The sequence below is a fragment of the Elgaria multicarinata genome, chromosome 18, assembly GCF_023053635.1.
Source record: "Elgaria multicarinata webbii isolate HBS135686 ecotype San Diego chromosome 18, rElgMul1.1.pri, whole genome shotgun sequence".
Lineage (NCBI taxonomy): Eukaryota > Metazoa > Chordata > Lepidosauria > Squamata > Anguidae > Elgaria > Elgaria multicarinata.
Genome location: NC_086188.1, coordinates 1,874,392 through 1,893,391, shown reverse-complemented (window position 1 = coordinate 1,893,391; position 19,000 = coordinate 1,874,392). Strand labels below are relative to the sequence as shown.

At 47.0% G+C, this 19,000-nt stretch overlaps 1 protein-coding gene across 2 annotated transcripts in view; it reads left to right on the top strand.

The window, feature by feature from the left end:
• NAA25 (N-alpha-acetyltransferase 25, NatB auxiliary subunit) overlaps positions 1-16,171 on the top strand; it is a 35,381-nt gene extending 19,210 nt beyond the window's left edge. Inside the window, exons 12-24 of one of the 2 annotated variants that reach the window (XM_063143810.1) lie at positions 2,454-2,661; positions 2,908-2,997; positions 4,813-4,993; positions 5,636-5,735; positions 6,600-6,751; positions 7,657-7,782; positions 9,152-9,395; positions 10,621-10,744; positions 11,247-11,309; positions 11,796-11,893; positions 11,984-12,094; positions 13,485-13,631; positions 15,882-16,171. In XM_063143810.1, the coding sequence (XP_062999880.1) occupies positions 2,454-2,661; positions 2,908-2,997; positions 4,813-4,993; positions 5,636-5,735; positions 6,600-6,751; positions 7,657-7,782; positions 9,152-9,395; positions 10,621-10,744; positions 11,247-11,309; positions 11,796-11,893; positions 11,984-12,094; positions 13,485-13,631; positions 15,882-16,004 (1,767 nt within the window). In that variant the 3' untranslated portion in view covers positions 16,005-16,171. Of the gene's footprint in view, positions 1-2,453; positions 2,662-2,907; positions 2,998-4,812; positions 4,994-5,635; positions 5,736-6,599; positions 6,752-7,656; positions 7,783-9,151; positions 9,396-10,620; positions 10,745-11,243; positions 11,310-11,795; positions 11,894-11,983; positions 12,095-13,484; positions 13,632-15,881 lie in introns of both variants that reach the window. The other variant, XM_063143809.1, reaches the window with a different exon arrangement.
• The last annotated feature ends 2,829 nt before the right edge of the window (positions 16,172-19,000 follow it).

Here is a 19,000-nt window from a genome sequence, read left to right as displayed (position 1 = left end):
ATGGCAGTTTGCCCTGGGGGGGGGTAAGAGTCCAGCAGGAGCAGGCCCCGATGTTACTTCTGCCTGCTCCTGTCCCCTCGGTCCTTCCTCTTCCCCACAGGGCCAAGATGGCAGTTTGCCCTGGGGGGGGTAAGAGTCCAGCAGGAGCAGGCCCCGATGTTACTTCTGCCTGCTCCTGTCCCCTCGGTCCTTCCTCTTCCCCACAGGGCCAAGATGGCAGTTTGCCCTGGGGGGGGTAAGAGTCCAGCAGGAGCAGGCCCCGATGTTACTTCTGCCTGCTCCTGTCCCCTCGGTCCTTCCTCTTCCCCACAGGGCCAAGATGGCAGTTTGCCCTGGGGGGGGTAAGAGTCCAGCAGGAGCAGGCCCCGATGTTACTTCTGCCTGCTCCTGTCCCCTCGGTCCTTCCTCTTCCCCACAGGGCCAAGATGGCAGTTTGCCCTGGGGGGGGTAAGAGTCCAGCAGGAGCAGGCCCCGATGTTACTTCTGCCTGCTCCTGTCCCCTCGGTCCTTCCTCTTCCCCACAGGGCCAAGATGGCAGTTTGCCCTGGGGGGGGTAAGAGTCCAGCAGGAGCAGGCCCCGATGTTACTTCTGCCTGCTCCTGTCCCCTCGGTCCTTCCTCTTCCCCACAGGGCCAAGATGGCAGTTTGCCCTGTGGGGGTGGGGGGGAAAGAGTCCAGCAGGAGCAGGCCCCGATGTTACTTCTTATTATATTTTGCAAAACGCAAGGCTCTTCTGTCTGACAAAGTGTTCTGTGAAACTTAAAAGCCTGCACGCTTCCACACCAACCTTAAACTGGCCGAGCAAAAGTACAGTTTTACCTTGTTTTTATCTGTTCCACTTTGGCTTTCCTATTCTCACCCACCCTCCTGTGCGTGACAGTGTGGCAAGGGTCCTGTCCGTTTTAATTATTCACTGCTAGAATGCTTTTTTGTATCATCGGGGTAGCTTTCCTGAATGATTTCAGCAGCTGAGAATCCTGCTGCTCATCCCATTGTTCTCCTAAGCCCCTGCAGCTAGAGGGTTAAACGCAAAAAAGCCCAGTCTGTCAAGGGCGGTAAACAAAATTGCTGAGGACGGTGGTCGCTGTGCTGTCGGCGTTCTGGCTTTTTTGTTTGACTGTTTCCATCCCTTTGTTGGCTCTCCCCAAAGGTCACTGGACAATTGAGCATAATCCAGAAGATGCTATTGCTAAGCTGCTTGTAAACATCACTGCATTAAAACAATTGTTACTTTCTTGTCCTTCCCTAAGCAAATATTAGGAAAGATGTAGCTCCCTTACACGGAGTCAAGCCCAGAGTCTGTCTTGCCTGGTCTGTTTGGCAGTGAGTCCCCAAGATCACCGGTGGAAGGTGTGTGGTGGTGGGTTTTTATCTCCAACCTTATACCTGCTTGTGGCTCCTGAATTCAGAAGGTGCCGGAGCTCCATGGGAGAAGAGCCTCTGCTTTACGCACAGCAGGTCCCAGGTTCGATCCCTGGCGAAGGGCTGGGAAAACTCCTGCCTGAAGCCCTGGGGAGCCCCTGCTGCCAGTCAGTGCTGACAAAACTGGGCTAGATGGACTGACTCCTGTGTTCCTAATTATAGGCCTAAATGTAAGGGAAAGCATGATTTTAACTCCTTGGATATAGGGATACACACACGTTTCACGCCTCAAATGCTGGCTTTCCGAGGCAGGAATCTTACAAAATAAGCAGAAGGTCATCTGTGAAGTTGGCCACTTTAGAGTGAAATCTGATAATCTGGTGCCAAATTCAATACCTCAAGGGTCTGGGCTGTCTCCTGTTTTTTCCAAGAGAATTTTGAAAGCATCATGGCCTTTTTGAGGTGGTTGAGCAGGATTTCTAGCGGTCAGGTGGGGAGAGTGACTCCACAGTCTCTTTCCCACCTGTACCTCGCTCCTTCTCGCCTTCTTTAAAAAAAAAAAATGTTCTAGTCCTCATTGGATCCCAGAGGTAAGGGATGCTGTGTTCTTCTCTCACTGCGTGCCAGCTTTCCCCAGATGTTTGCCCCTGTACACGGGATGTTACCCAAGTGACTGTGTGTGCATTGGAAACAACCGCTCCCAGGCGTTAGATTTAGTATTTTGAGAGATTCGGGTCCTTCCAGTTTTCCTAGCCCTGCAAACCTGCATTGCTAGCCCAGGCTGCCTTCTCCCATCCCTGCCAGGTTAAGCAAAACTAGAATGTAACAGTTTCCAGTTGGAGAAGTTAGGTGCTTTCCGTTGTAGCATCTAGATATGCATGCAAATGCAATCTACTTACACATTTTGAATCTTTGTCTGCAGATTGTGAGATAAATAATAACTGGGCTCAACTTCAGCATCCTATATCTCTTCCAGGGCTGTCAAAACACACACACACACACACACGCACACCACACACACCCCTCCACTCATCGCACTTGGTTCTTGCAATCCCACCCTGGTGCAAACCTCTCCTTTCTTTTCCTTGCAGTTCATCAACCAGTTGTTGGGGGTCATCTCCCTGTCTGCACCCACAGACGGCAAACCTGCCCTCCCCCCTAACATCAAAGCTCTGCAGCAACACCTGTGCGTCGTGCAGTTGACAAGGCTGCTTGGCCTCTACCACACGATGGAGAAGCCCCAGAAGCTGAGCGCCGTCCGGGACTTGATGTTGCGGTATCGGCACGGGCTGGATTTTGGTGAGGAGAGCCCGAACGTCAGACTGCTGCACCATGCATAGGAAGCCCGAATGAGACGCTTAGGGTGCAGCGCTATGCATGCTTACTGGGAGTAGGCCCATTTAATTCAGTGGCGCTGACTAAAGCGTCAACATGCAATTGATCAGCTACATGCAAAACAATGCCTTTATCAAGCCAGCTTCTGTTTAAAAGTTGGAAGCTCAAGCTGTCGAATTACATTGCGTGTTGTGTTGTGTTTTTCCATAGGAAAATCCTGTTTGAAAACAGAGTTGCAGTTTTCGGACTACTACTGCCTGCTTGCTGTTCACTTGCTCCTTGACATCTGGCTAGAGGCAGGTATGTCCTTACGAGCCCCCACTGCTTGCGTGTAAATAGAGATCAGAGAGGGGTAAACCAAAGTGATCCCTGGGGGGGGGGGGATTGGAGCAACTCCCCTATGAAGAAAGATTGCAACATTTGGGGCTGTTTCGTTTTTTTAAAATGGGAGTAAGGTGGGGCCCGTGGTAGAGGTTTATAAAATTATGCAAGGCGTGGAAAATGCGGAGGGAGAGAATTTTTCCCCTCCCTTTCTGATAATACTGGAACTAATGAAGTTGAATGGCTGAAAATCCTGGACAGATAAAAGGGAAAACTTCATGAGGCGCGTAGTTAAAACAGTGGAATATGCCGCCGCAAGATACAGTGAGGGCCGTCAACTTGGGACAGCTTTAAAAAGGGGGGACAATTTGTGGAGGATAAAGCTGCCAATGGTTACTAGTCCTGATGGCTATATGTTGCCTCCAGTATCAGAGGCCGGGTGCCTCTCAACACCTGTTGCAGAGGAACAACAGTGGCGTGGGGCTGTTAGCGCTCCTGTCCTGTTTGTGGGGCTCTGGTTGCTGGCCTCGCTGGGCCCGTGGTCTGACCCAGGAGGGCTGCTCTTTCTACCCTAGACCATGAGTTTATTTGAGACTATCTGAACTGCAGTTCATTATGACCAACCGATGGCCCCATTCAGACAGACTGGCAACCATGGTTTCTTCCTCTGAGAACGAGCTGTGGGCTTCCCTCTCCTTTTTCGTCTTATTTCACACTCCAGAGGGGACATAGGAAGCTCTTGGTTCTACATTTAAACAAGCCATCGTTCCCCAGTATATCCAAACTCTGGAAACTATGGCTTGATTAAAGTCAAGTGGGTGAACAAATCAGGAGCAGCAGCTGAGTTCAGGAAACTGTGGTTAGTTTAAAATTGGAGGTTATATCTGAGCCAGGCCTGGGCTACAAGACTGAATCTAATCCGTAGATGTCTTCCCGTTCTCTAGTCTGGATTCATTACATGAACCATCTCTGTGCCCCAGAAGTGTATGTATTGTAGACACTCTCTGTACAGAACAAGGAGAGTTTATGATCCAAGACACAGAAGGGCCCCTTCTTGCATTACCTGTGACCACGGCTGCCACTTTGCATGCAGTCATTTCTCCTGTCGCTGTGGCCGTGTTTGAACCGGGGTCGTAGTGCGAGAGGGGTGGCCGGCCCTGGCGACAAGCCAAGCTGGCGTGGGAAATGGCCACCTCATCTCCCCAGTTCAAGGTGTGACGCGAACTTGGCGCTCCGATGCCAGCCGAGGGGAAGAGCGCCCGTGCCTGCTGGGTTGGCTGGCCCGTCCTTCTTTCTTTATTTCTTTATTACATTTATATACTGCCCCATAGCCGAAGCTCTCTGGGCGGTTTACAAAAGTGAAAAACAGTGGACGTTAAAAAAAGGATACAAAATCTAAAACCATCAAAAATATAAAAAACAACAGTATAAAACAGTATCCATTTAAACAAAAACAGTTCTGGGATCCATTAAAAAGCAAACAAAGTTAGCATATGTTGTCAAATGCTGTTAAATGCCTGGGAGAAGAGAAAGGTCTGGATCTGGCGCCTGAAAGATAACAATGTTGGTGCCAGGCGAGCCTCGTCAGGGAGATCATTCCACAGTCAGGGGGCCACCACCGAGAAGGCCCTCTCCCTCGTTGCCATCCTCTGAGCTTCCCTCGGAGGAGGCACTCAGAGGAGGGCCTTAGTTGTTGAGCACAGTGTATGGGAGAGGCGTTCCGTCAGGTATGGTGGTCCCAAGCCGCGTAGGGCTTATCTGGTTCAAGGCTTGAGCGTGACGTTCTCTCCCCAGGTGAAGAGCCGGCTGCCTGGCAGTGCTTGACGTTTCTAGAAGAAGGGCTGGCTCACAGTCCCTCGAACGCTCAATTCAAATTGCTTCTCATCCGGATCTACTGTATGCTCGGGGCATTTGAACCTGTGGTGGAGCTGTACTCCAGCCTCGACGCAAAGCACGTTCAGCACGACACCATCGGGTGGGTAGCTGATCCTTGGCACGGACCCGTTGGCTCGGCCCAGGGTCCAAGAGCCCCGGCCCTGCTGGGGAATGTATTCTTTCCCACCGTATCCTCAAAACTTTAGTCCACTTCGCCAAGGCGAAGTCTTTCAAGCAGCTTTAGGGTTTGGCTTCTCAGTTGATGGTTTCCTCCGCTTCTCATTTACGTGTATTTTGAGTTTTATACAACCTTTTCCATGAGACGGGAAATTACTTTGCAAGAAAAAAAAGACGGGGATTGCCATTCACTATAAAAGACAGGTCTCTGATAGGATGGCATTCTCCCTGGGGAATTCTCAACCGGGGCATTTTAACTGGCGTAATTCTAAATCTATAATATACATTTGCTTCACGCCCCTGTAAACAACTAATTTAGCAGGAGAGTCCTTTTGGGGGAGAAGATGGAGAAGACCTGGGTCTTGCACTGGGCAAAATCCAATCCAGATCACGTCCTGTTGGTTGCTATTCCTTGATTCTTACGTTTTAAAAAGTGGTTTGTACTTTCTACTCTTAGGGCAAGGAAGGAAGGAAGGAAAGAAAGAATCCACGAGCGTTTAGCTGTTCAGTGAAGGGGGGGAGCAGCCGTTTCATGGTTGTGAATGTGTTTTGTTTTGCATTGCAGCTACTTGCTGACGCGCTACGCCACAGCCTTTGGTCACTATGCCGCCGCATCGCAATCCTGCAACTTTGCACTCAGGTTTTTCCACTCCAACCAGAAAGATGTAAGTGGCAACGGTGACCCCCAAGTCCCTATCCCAGATTCCCCTTCTCAGAGAGCGCCTGCACGTGATTCCCGCGGGGCGCTTCTGCACAAGCCCCGCTGGAATCGCATAGAATCACACCTTCCCTCCAACCCCTCCCTCTCTGTGTCTTGTCTTAGACTTTTTAAGCCTGGCCACAGCTTGACTTGACCGGTAATACCTAAACTGTCTGCTGCTCCTGTGAGCCCAAAGTAGCACTTTGAACAAGCTGCAGCTTCTGAACCGCGTTCAAAGGCAGCCCCATGGAGAGCGCACTGCAGTAGTCTTACTGGAGGTTACAGAGTGTAGCCAAGTTATCCCTGTCCAGTAAGGGGGGTAGCTGGGCCACCAACTGGTTCCTAGTAAGCACTCCATGTCTCTGAGTGACCGGGATGGTTCCAGAATAACCCCCAAGCTACGAATCTGCTCCTTCAGGGGGAGTGTAACCCCATCCAGAACACTGTCTTTCACCTTCCAGGTATAAGAATGAAGGGTGTTGTGTGTGTGTGTGTGTGTGTGTTTGTGTTTTATTACACACACACACACACCTGCAAAAAAATGAAGTTTCCCTGCCATCCAAAGTAGGTTAAACACTGATATAGTCACTGTACAAAAAGTCAGGACACCCTGGATCAAATCCCTGCTCAGCTATAAAACTCACCCCTTGAGCCAGTCACCCTCTCAACCTAACCTACCTCGCAGGGTTGTTGTTGAGGATGAAAGGGGAGGGGGCATGTGCCCTGCTCTCAGATGCTTGGAGGAAGGGCGGAATAAAAATATAGTTCACCGTCATAATAACTCAGCTTTCATTAATGCAGAGGCCGTTGTTGTGTGTTTCCTTCCCAGACCTCAGAATACATTATTCAAGCCTATAAGTACGGTGCGTTTGAGAAGATACCGGAATTCATTGCTTTCAGGAACCGACTAAACTCTTCACTTCATTTTGCACAAGTCCGCACAGAGCGGATGTTGCTGGACCTCTTACTTGAAGCAAATATGTGAGTCTAGAAGCGTGTCCTTATGTGAGAAGTTGTGGCAGGCTGGAAGCTGGTTAAAGGGAGAGAAAGAGGTTGAAAAGAAGTGGGCTGCTGATTCAGGCCACCTCAAAAGTCTTGGGGGACCCTTCCCGGGGTCTCTGGTTGAAGCACTGGGCGTGGTATTTGTCACTCTGGAAATCTACTTGTTCACATAAATTACTCAGGTTGCAGAATTTATTTTATTTATTTATACTGCTTGATACCCTAAAACAGCCTTCCTCAACCTGGGGCGCTCCAGATGTGTTGGACTACAACTCCCAGAATGCCCCAGCCAGGTGGCTGGGGCATTCTGGGAGATGCAGTCCAACACATCTGGAGCGCCCCAGGTTGAGGAAGGCTGCCCTAAAACATCTTAAGTGGTTGACATCAAAATACGTTTAATATGTAAAAAAAAAAAACCACTGTAAAAACAATATGAACAATAGATATGTTAAAAATGTTCCAAAGAGAACAACAGTAGAGCAGAGCAATGTCATCAGTCAATGACCAGTCAGGGAAAGCCTCAGTAAACAGACATGTCTTTAAGAGGAGTTTAAAACTTGCCATTTCCCACTTCTCGGGCCGCACGTGGCGGCTTTTCTGGGCACACGTTCGATTGTTTTCTGCGTGGAACAGCCTTCCTCAACCTGGTCTCCTCCCAAATTTGTTGGACCAACTCCCATCACCCACAGCCGTCACTGCCCATTCCATGCTGGCTGTGCATGGTGGGAGTTGTAGTCCAGCACGTCTGGAGGCCCCTGGGTTGGAGAAAGCTGGCGTGGGGTACACGACTGGCTTTAAGTGCAGTCGGTCGGCCGGGTTTTAGCCCAAGTCCGGCTAGAATCCTGTGAAAGCCCCTGACTTCCGTCTCTCTCCCCATGAACTAGATCAACGAGTTTGGAAGAGAGCATCAAGTCCATGAGCCTATGTCCGGAAGAGGACGACATTCCTTGGAACGACTTGCGGGATAACCGAGATCTCACTGTCTTATTTAATTGGGACCCAAAAGACAGGTACGTACAAACGGCCGCTGCCATGGGAGGCATTTTCCAAAGGCTGCATTTGGTGGGTGCAGAAACTCAGGCCTGGGGTTCCCCAAATGGCCCCTTTCCCCTGGTGGTTCCATGGATTTTGTGCCATTCCCTCCCCCCCAAATTCTAAAAGGTTGAGATGCCTCTCCTGAGGGTTAGTTAGTATTTTATTTATTTTATTTTATTTATTACATTTCTATACCGCCCAATAGCCGAAGCTCTCTGGGCGGTTCACAAAAACCAAAACCACAGTAAAACACCCAACAGGTTAAAACACAACTACGAAATACAGTATAAAAAGCGCAACCAGGATAAAACCACACAGCAAAGTTGATATAGGATTAAAATACAGAGTTAAAACAGTAAAATTTAAATTTAAGTTAAAATTAAGTGTTAAAATACTGAGTGAATAAAAAGGTCTTCAGCTGGCGACGAAAGGAGTACAGTGTAGGCGCCAGGCGGACCTCTCTGGGGAGCTCGTTCCACAACCGGGGTGCCACAGCGGAGAAAGCCCTCCTCCTAGTAGCCACCTAGTAGCAGTAACCCTGGGTCACAACTCTGGGGAGAGACAAGCCAGAGTTCCTGGTTCGGATGTAACACTAACCAAGCCAGGGATAGAGAGCCCCTGACTTATGTAGCTGCTCCCACTGGCAGGGGCAGCCAAGTGGAAGCAATTGAGCCATGTGGGCTAAGCTCATGGTGACTCCGGGTTGCCATTACGTGCCAAATTTACATGCTTGTGTTTGGTCCCTTGGATTTGTTCCCCAGTTCCCATAATGAGCCAATATTTCTCGTTAAAATTGTCTGGGTATCCAGAATTTTACATCTTCCTTCCCCACCCCACACAAGTGGATTGTCAGGATTTCCCAAACGTTGCTAAACCTACTCTTGATTTAAGGGTTTTGTTTAGAATTTGGTTTAAAGAAATTGTGGTGCCCATTCCCTTCTAATTGCAAGGATGTCTTCTTTATTAGATTTAGCTTAACAAAATTGTTACTGGATGTGGAGGGATTGCAGATCCTAACTCTTTCACATGACCATAAAGAGGTCTTTTGAACAGCAGCATAAACCGATAGCAGAGGGATGAGGGGGGACCCTACAGACACGCTTTCCTCTTGCACAGGTGAGCTGGTGCAAGGGGCCGAGGGCTTTTCCAGGCTGTTCTTCCCCTTGTTTACTGGCCTCAATCCTGGCAATGGATGAAGAAAACGCCGCACCGGCCTTGTGGAAGAGGCAGCACGCTGCAGCAACGGCCATTGTGCTGGACTTCACATTGCCCATCTCAGTTTTGCTTGGATTGGTGCCTTTGAGTCTGAATTCCTGGTTGATCTCTCTCTTCTCTCTCTCATAGGGACATTTCTGAAGAGCACAGAAAACTCTCCTTGGAGGAAGAAACCATCTGGTTGCAGATTCGGTCTTTGACTCTGCGGTTGATAAGCGGTCTGCCGACTCTCAGCCACAACGCTCAGCCAAAGAACTCCGAGAAAACCACCGAGAATGGCGTTTCCTCCAAGATTGACACAATACAGGCTCTGCTGCGGGAGCTGGACGCGGCCGTGAGTTCTGGGAAGCGGTTCCTTGAGAAGAAAATCCAGGTACAGCGAAGCGAAGCGGTTCTCCACTTCCTTAAGGAGCTTGTCACTGTGCCAGGAGAGGCAGAGATGAGGTTCTCCTAACCTTCTGCTTCTTGTTCTAACTGGAGCACCCAGCGGGACTAACCCAGAGCTGTTGCTATGTAGTGTTTTTAAGTAAATTCCACGATCGTCTCAGATCTTCTTTCGATGCCTGCTTTGGCCTCCGCTGTTTTCAATGCATAGTTTTATGATGACGCTTTTGATTTGGTCCATATGGACTTTATATATGTTTTTATTGTACGTGGCCCTGATAGCTTTTACTACAATCTGCCCCGCACACTCAGGTCCTCTGGGAAGAATCTACTTCAGCTAGCACAAACTAGATTGACAACTGTTACCCAGAGGACCTTCTCTTCTGCTGCTCCCAGACTGCGGAATGGCCTGCCGGAGGAGACTCGTCAACTTGACAGTCTTTTAGAATTTAAAAAAGCAATAAAGACTAATCTATTCTGGCAGGCCTATCCGGTGACATTTTAGAATGTTTTTGGGATGTTTTAAGGATGTTTTAATCATGTATACTATGCTTTTAATCACTTTTTAATGTGTATTTTATATCATGTTTTTATACTGTTTGTTTTATACTTTGAATGGTTTTAGTTTTTGTGAACCGCCCAGGGAGCTTCGGCTATTGGGCGGTATAGAAATGTAATAAACAAATAAATAAATAAATAAATAAGGGCAACTAATAAATCTCAGGCCGTAGCTAGACCGAAGGTTTATCCCAGGATCATCCCGGGTTCGTCCCTGCCTGAGCACTGGATGCCCTGTGTGGCACTTAGATGAACAGGTTTGACCCCAGGACAATCCTGGGATAAACCTTAGGTCTAGCTATGGCCTTAGAAATAAATGCTTAGAGTTGGATCCAGGACCTGCCTTCTGAAAGAGGAAGGGCTCCAATTTGGGGGGGGGGGATTCCTCCTCCCCCCCCCCCCACACTGCAGCTCACTCCCCATTCATCAGGGTCTCCTGACTCTCTGTGTTGCATTTTCAGGAGTTGGAGAGGCTGCTGTGAGAAAGTGGGGGCGGGGAAGTCCCATTTCCATCAGCGCGGTTGAGCCAGGGCAAATCTGCATCCCTCGCATAGGTTAAACGGGAAACAACACTGTTTGTCTCTCTTATGGGAAAGATGTCATATTTAACCTCCTCTCCCCGCCCCCCCCCCCCCCGGGTTCTTCTTCTTCCCTAGTATCCGGTCCTTGGTCCCCCTCCGTCGCGCATGGCCGGCTTCTTCAGCAGCGGGAGCTGCCAGTGCCAGACCAGCTTGTTTTATCTCGTTAGCGAAATTTATGAACTCGATACCAACGGCTTGGGTAAGTTCCTGTCGTTCCTGGGGCCGGAAGCCAGTTCGGGCTGGGGATGAGGTGGGTGGGTGACTTGGAAGTATAGCTGGATTTTCAGATAGGTTTGACGACCTGTAGGTGTCCTACGGGCTGCTGTGATGTCACAGAATGTTCAGGCATGATTCTTAGCTCAGCCATCTCCAACCTGGCATCCTCCAGACATGCTGCATTACAACTCCCAGCGTCCCCGGAGCGCGCCAGGTTGTGGGAGGTTGCCTTTCACTTAACGTTTTCTTGAGTTTTGAAATGAACTCAAACTCGCCTTTGGCTTGGTGAACTTCTTGACTGTTTAAAAAAAATTAAAAATCAAGCGACTGTTTTAGGAAAAAATACATGCAAAGAAGCAACAGCTAGAGGAATAGGCGTGCGATCACAGTCGTGAAACAGAGACTTGGGTGAAGCACAAGGGGAGATTGTCTCCGTTATTATGCGTGTGGATAAGAAATTTGATAACTCTCCTTTATTTCAGAAGATTCGACAGCAGTTCAAGAGAGAATAGGGAATAGCTTGAAATCACTACTGGAACAACTAACAGGTAAATCATTTTTCAAATAACTCCACAGAGTTCCTAGCCTCCATATCACTCAGTCAAAACTGTACATACGGTATGTTAGCCATTTCCTGTCCCAAACAACTACCTCTTAATAATGCAGTGGTTACTTTTAGTTCTTTCCTGCATCTAATTTCCTTCTGACCTCACTGTTTAACATTCTCCCCCCACTGTCTATACACCAAAACTCTCAATAACGGCTCACACATCTGATGGAGTGAGCTATAGTCCAAGACAACTTATGCCAAAAATAAATGTGGTGGTCTTTCACGTGCCACAGGACTCTTTTGCCGTTTTAGCTCCTCTAGAGCACCAGTGGGGGCCTTGGATGCACCTGTTCAGCTCCCAGGTGCAGCCCCAGACGTCTCCAGTGAAAGCAGCAGCAGCTACAAAAAAGCAATGCGTTGCCTTGCGTAAGACGTATACTTTCACAGGTCTCACCCTTCCCCCCTTCTGTATCTTTTCTTGAAGATCAGTTCAGTAAGTGCAAAGGTGATTTGTTGGCAGTCGAGGAGGGCAGCTTCAAAACCAATCCAGACATTTTAGAAAATCTAGTCTTCTTTGTGGAGGTGAGTACGAGGCCTGGAAAGCCGGCGCCCTTCCCCTCGCCAGTTGCGAAATCCCGCTGTGTTCTTACAGGGCTCTTCTCTTCCTCCCAGACCATCTCCATTGTCCTGTGGGTGTGCAGTTACTCAGACACCGTGCTCCGGCCCTGCAAATCAAGCTTCCAGAAAAAGAAAAAGAAGAAAAAAGAGAGCGTTATAGCAATGGTATACCATATACAGTTTTATGGAATTCACTTCCAGATGAGGTGGCGGTGACTTTTAAAAAATGAGATTATGCTAATTCAGCCTTCCTCAACCTGGGGCACTCCAGATGTGTTGGACTGCATCTCCCAGAATGCCCCAGCCAGCTGAGCTGGCTGGGGCATTCTGGGAGTTGTAGTCCAACACATCTGGAGCGCCCCAGGTTGAGGAAGGCTGTGCTAACTTAATAGAGAATAGAACTCTATCAATAGTCATAAGCCGTGAAAGCTAAAAGGAACTTACGCGTTCGGAAGCGTTATTACGATGACGACTATTACGGTTCCTTTTTATGCTGGTATTCTTCCCAGTAAATTAATGCTTTTGTACGTGGATGGCCAGAAAAATGAATGCATCACTTCCAAAGCAGCCGCCGATGCGATACATTAATTCATTTTATTTCTGTCCCGCTCAATAGCTCAAGCTGTCTGGGCAGTTCACAACCATTACAAACCGCAAATGCAAGATAATAATAATAATAAAAAAAACATACAAACCCTTCAACACACGAAATTTAAAAACAATTTAAAACAGCGAAAAACAGTGGCAGAGATACATCTGAGGAAAATGCCACACAGCAAATGAGATAAGAGTAAGCGGTGCACTCCGAGTCACAGTGTGTGTGGATGCTTGAGGATTCCGTGCGATGAACAGTTTTAGGCAAGATGACCCGATTCCCACTTGCTCAGCTACTATGCAGATGGAAACGCTGTTTATCCTGTCTGTTTTCACACTCCTCCAAATTTTGTTTCGCAAAATATACCAAAATATGTACAAAAGCGTGTCTTATTGCAAAACACGCATTTTGTATCATTTTTGTATACTTGTGCTAAAAAGAAGTCTACAAAAACACGTGTTTTGCAATAAGATGTATACAAAAAGGCATGTTTTGTGAAAAGACTTTAAAAACGTGGGTTTTCGTTTGTTTTGGTGGGAAGTGGGGATCTCAGCTCGATGCTGAAACGGGTCGGAATGGACTTTTGTGTGAACACAGGCAAAACTGACATGCATTAGAAATAGACAGCTGTGTGTCTACCCCTAGTTGTAACAGAACAGCATACAAGGAAAGAATGAAAATACTCGAAAGGTTTGCCTGATGGAGAGAACAGCAGATGCTTTTGGTTCCTCTCATTTGTTTTAGTTTCTCCTTGATTTTGATAACACATTTTCTTACGGGCAAATATATTCCAGTAGTATAAATGACTCAGCACAATGAAGTTGGATTCAGATTTTTTTTTAAAAAAAAAATCTAAAATGATTCAAGATGAAATAAAATGAGTCGTTGCTGTGTTGTGCAAAAGCACGGGACATCTTTCATCCCTCTCTCCACCACCACCCCTTTTCTGTCTCTCTGTAGCCCCCCGTATTCACCAGCTTTCAAGATTACATTTCCGGGCTCCAGACACTCACTTCCAACGTGATAGACCATATCAAAGGGCTTGAAATGACTCTCACTGCACTTAAACTTGAAGATCTGTCCATAGAAGACAATTTACTGTCACAGGTGAAAAAAATGCTGCTTCTAAGTTGAATGACGAAAATGCCTGTCTTGATGGTGGGCTTGGGAGGCTTTTGTCGTCGCTTCGCAATTTCCCCGGGTGCTGCGCTTTTACCTTTTGCCCCCTAAGAATGAACGGCAGACATTCTTGCGCGCTGGAGAAAGGGAGGCAATGCATTCAGAGACGAGGCTGGTACTCGCTGTGCTCCGAACCCTAAGTCCCAAGCCATCGAGAGTTGAGTCTGTTCCTATGCCAGGTTCCGTGTCTTGTGACGGGAATGTTTGGAACTGGCTTCTGTGTGTGTGAGAGGAGTAAGAGAGAGAGTTATATTATGCTGCAAAGCAAAACCCTGCAATTGCAGTCAGCCTCCATGCGAGGGCACCAAATGAAGCAAAAATGCTTTAAACCTATTTCCAGGGTTGAGATTGCATTTGAAATTTTTTTAAAAGCATTTCCCAAAAAAACTACAAATGCATTTTCACACTTAATAGAGGAAAAGTGCACACTTCTGAAAAATCTACACAGAAACGTGCAGCTTTCCTGTTCAAAATGCATCCTTTTTCCGTTCGAACGAGCCAGAAACCAGGTTGGAAACGAAACCAGGAGTGAAGTGAAGTGAGCTTCAACGTAATTTTCGGAGAATTTAATCGTTGACGGAGGTGGGAAAAGGAGGGCTTGGTATTGGTGCCCGTTGCGTGTGGACGCAAAGACACACCTGCTGTACAAAAGATGGGCTGGTGGGAAGGAGAGGTTCAAAAAGTCCGGGCGTTCAGATTTGGGGTGGTGGGGTGAGGCCATGGGTTAGGTGGCGATTGCTGAAGTGAGTAAGGAAAACCCTGGACTCCTCTCTAGTGTTTAGAAGCTTTGAAGCAAAACACAGCTCTGCTCTCCTGCCAAAACGACAGCAGACCCGCCCTGCAGAATTCTCTCGCTCTTTCGGTTCCTGTTTACTGCCGGCGCCGGGGTTGGCTGCTTTCAGCCTTGGCCTTTTGCACACAGCGTAGAATGCATGGAAAAACGTGCACCTGGTAGGAAAGTGTTCTGTGAATTTCCCCGCCTCTTGACAGCAGGCAGGTGGCTTTCCAAAACGTCTTTTTCCATGGCCCTCCACCCTCTTGAAGCCCGGTTTTCTTCCTTACTCCCCCAAAGCTTTTTGCCTTCCACACTTGGGGCGGCTTACTCATTCAGCACATTCCTCGTTATAGGTCTGTCTTCTAGCTCTATGTTTTGGAGGCGGGGGCATTCTGAAAGCAAATAGGAACTCTCTGTCTCTTTCTCTTCTGGCTCATCTACACCAAGCAGGATATCCCACTATGAAAGCAATATATAAAAGGCTTTATAGCAGCATTGAAGTGCACTGCAGGATCTACACTACCGCTTTATAGCGGTACTGAAGTGCACTGACAACTGTTGGGGCCCATGACAGAGCTACACCAAGCAGGATATAACACTATGAAAGCAGTATATGGCATGTGTCAATGGGCTCCAGCAGTTGTCAGTGCATTTCAATACCGCTATAAAGCAGTCATGTGGCTCCTGCCTTTTATATATCGCTTTCTTAGTGCAATATCCTGCTTGGTGTAGATGAGGCCTTCCTCTCCCTGAACTTTTTCTTTCCTGATGATGATGATGATGATGATATTTGTATCGTATCCCTTGGGAATCCCTTGGAATTTTCCTACTCCCATAAGTCGAAAGTTTGGGGCTTTTTACAGCTCGTAGAAATCGCAAAGTCTGGCACTAATGATTCTCAGTGGTTAACCGGAGCCACGATGCTAGGAAGAGAAGCCCATCTAGCAAGTAGGGTTGAGACAAAACCTGGGTTAGTTTTCAAAACGAGGTCACAGCCAGGATGGCCCGCATGCTGCTCTTCATTGAGGAGAACAGCTAGGCAGATGAGCAGAGAGAGTGAGTGTGAGACCCATTCCTACCCAGCTACTCCCCACCTGTCAAGTCCAAAATACCACATCTACTTGATGGGCAGCGATGATCCCTGGACTACGGATTGATCTGACCCACAAAACAAGATGTTCAGGAGCCCATGAGAGCTGGTTACAGCAAGACTGCTGACTTCACCCACCTTGCTGCCTGGAACGCCAGAGGTCAGGGGTGTTTAATTCTACACTTTATCTATATCAATCTTTGGAGACATTTAAAAGGGTAATGAAAGGGGTCGGGGTCACTTCATGTTCACCGTGATTTAGATCATCTGTTGATTATGTTATCCTTATGTAATCTTTTTTTCCCCCCGCCAGGAAGAAAAGAAGTTTACAAAGACTGCGTTAGGGAAAGTCCAGAACAGTTACCAGCATGCGATTCAGGAAATCGGAGAATTGCTGAAAAAGAGACTTGATACCATCAAAAATCTAAAGGTTTGAGGAAACTCATCCCGGGTGCAGAAGGCAGAGAGTGAACCCTGGATGCCAGATGAGAAGCAGCGTCCGACACCCCTTTGACATAAAAAAATCTGGAACTTCCTCATAAATGCATGAAGGACTTTGATCGTAAAATAGTTTTTTTTATGTATTAAAAAGATATATTCAAACTGATTAAATTATTGTACATAAAAACCAGAAGCAGGGACCCTCCTCTGTCAGGGTTAGACCACTTTTTATACATGTTCATAAGCATATTGTAACAAAAACAAGCAGAACCACCGAATCTGTTTCACTTCTCTTTGGGGGTGGGGGGGAGGCAGTTCTCCAGAAACTGTTTGGGGGCTCGAGGTCTTTAGAAGCAGCAATAGAAATCCAGTATAAAGCATATTTCAAAGGAGTTTGTATTTTTTTTCCATCACACAATGCAGCATTTATAGTTTCGTGTGCAAGTTTCTTGACTTAGAAAAGCAGAAGTCGGAGAGGCCCTGTGCTTAGCTTGTGGGTCCTGATGAGCCTCCCCACCCCAGGACCTCACACACACACACACACACACACACCACATCAGAGCTGTCTTCTTGTTTAGCAAGACACCTGGCTCAGAACAGGTGGCGTTTCCCCTTGAACAACTATTCACATAACCACCCTAATGACAAACGCTACTGGTTCGAGGTGGGCTAAACTTCAAACCGTTTTGTGTCTTTTTTCCACCCTTTAGAACAGCCTTCCTCAACCTGGGGCGCTCCAGATGTGTTGGACTGCACCTGGCTGGGGCATTCTGGGAGTTGTAGTCCAACACATCTCGAGCGCCCCAGGTTGAGGAAGGCTGCTTTAGAAGGAAAGAAACAAGATCTAGAAAAAGAAGGTGTTGATTGAAACTCACTCAAGATTGAAATAGTTACGAAAAGTGTATAAACCTGACTGAAAACTCAACTTTAGCATAGCTTAGTAGAAATCAAAACCAAACGGGTGTATCGATATGTAATTAGCAGCTCAACATGGCTCTCTTCTTTTGTGTAAAGAGTTACTGGTTCATGCAAAGTGAGGTTGTCTGTGCTCCTGGGTGTGTTGTCTGTCAGGTTTAGGGCTGCATTTCAAGCAAGCTGATAAGAAGTGGGGAGATTTATGTAACTCTTTCTTTATAGTTTTCTAGTCTAAAATAGATCCTGGTCATTCTTTGGGAAGTGAGATCAATTTTGGATGAGACACAAGTGTGGAGAACAGGGAACTCGAATCCATTTCAAATCCTTTGAATTCTCTCCATCCCATCCCACCCTAGTGCTCCGGTCACATCTGAAACCGTTCTAGGTGAGGACTTCTGTGCATTCCTGATGGATTGTTGAATATTTCCTAGGTGCTCAAACTTTTGAAGAGGGACTGAGGTCTCTTGGATAAAATTTGGTCTCGGCAACAGTGGCTTTCAGTAAGGGATGTTGAACTAGTTTCCTACCGAATTATACAAGGAATAGAAATAACAGATAACAGCTGTTTTTAAAACAAAACCAAGAAAAGTTAGTGGTCCTGGTAACGTCACTTCAGTTTTACTGGAAACAAGATGGCGGAATGTTTTTAGTTGTTTCTAAACCTCTCTAGGTCCCTGTGTAGAATCCAGACTCCGTGAACTTGGTGACTAGGCCAGGGATAGGCAAGCCCAACGTTGGGGCAATTTTTGCCATTGGTTTTTTAATCTGCAGGGATCTATAGGGACCTTCAAATGCCCAGGTCCAAGTTCCACGTGTCTTCTATTTAGTTGATTGGATGTATCATTGTGATGCATCACCCATCTCCAGAGTGCCTGCTTGGGCATTTCAGTCTGGTTCCTCGCTGTTGCACACAGCTGGTGAGAGCTGTCAAATCACCTTGACCCCTAGAGAGATGTGCCTCAGAATTGAAATGGAAATCAGTTTTTGTTTAAACATCTGGAGGTGTTCTTCGTAGGAGAACACTGCTCCAGCTGCGTGTGCGAGTCTGAGAGAGAGAGAGAATACTGAAATGTGGATTATTATTTTTTAGCAAGGTAGCTTACAGAATGAATTCCTTCTGTGCTTCCTATAAGAGTACCTTTTGGTGAAGGAGAGGCCTTTTAAAACACTGGTTAAGCAAGGATCAGACTCCAATAGACCTCTTGATCCAAAATGCTCGTACCGCAAGAGATCTCAGAGCCAAAATAGCACCGTGTTTGTTTTTCTCTGCACGGAACAGAATGAGAGGCATGGCTTTCTGCTACTCAGCAGAGGTCACCAAGGTCTTAGGTAGGTGTGGTTGCCAGTGGTGGTGAGTGTCTTTTACTAGCTTCGTTGGACCGTAAAAGCCATCGTGCTCTGAATGACTCCTGTTGTGGTACCTGATGCCCGTTTGGCTTGCTTTTGAAATGAATGTGTGTTGAAATCCAAGGCTTTTTTTGTCCCTTTTAAAAATCCAAAATGAATTCTTGGAATGCTGAGTAATCAAATTTTCCCTCTGCGAAATGGGTATCCTACACTTTCGGGTTCTTAAAACGATTGCAAAGCTTTCAATACCAAATCAAGGAAAGGACGCCATTTTTCCAAGATGCGAATATATAATTAGATAGTCCTCACTCTTCTGTTACACAGAACGGTTAATTACAATTATTTTTTAATGATTATTGTTTGGGCTATGCAGCAGAGGCAATTCTAATATTAACCATTCCTAGCGCTTCTGTCCACTACAGAAAGAGAATTCGGAAAGGAACCCCCCCCCTCCCAAATATTGGAAAAGTTTTGATCTTTGTGAACTATACCACAAAACAGGTTCTTAGCAAACCAGAGGTTTTCTTCCATCTGAATTTGCAAAAGAATTTAGCGCTGTTGTTTTATCCCATCTATTGCAGAGGTTTAGCAGACACGCAGGCATAGGAGAAAGCTACAAAAACGACTGTTTACAGACCAAGAGTAATTAAATTGCTTTTAGGTAGTGTTGGATCATGAGCCAAGATCCTTTAGCAATTATCTCTGGCTACCATGTCCTTCATTAAATGC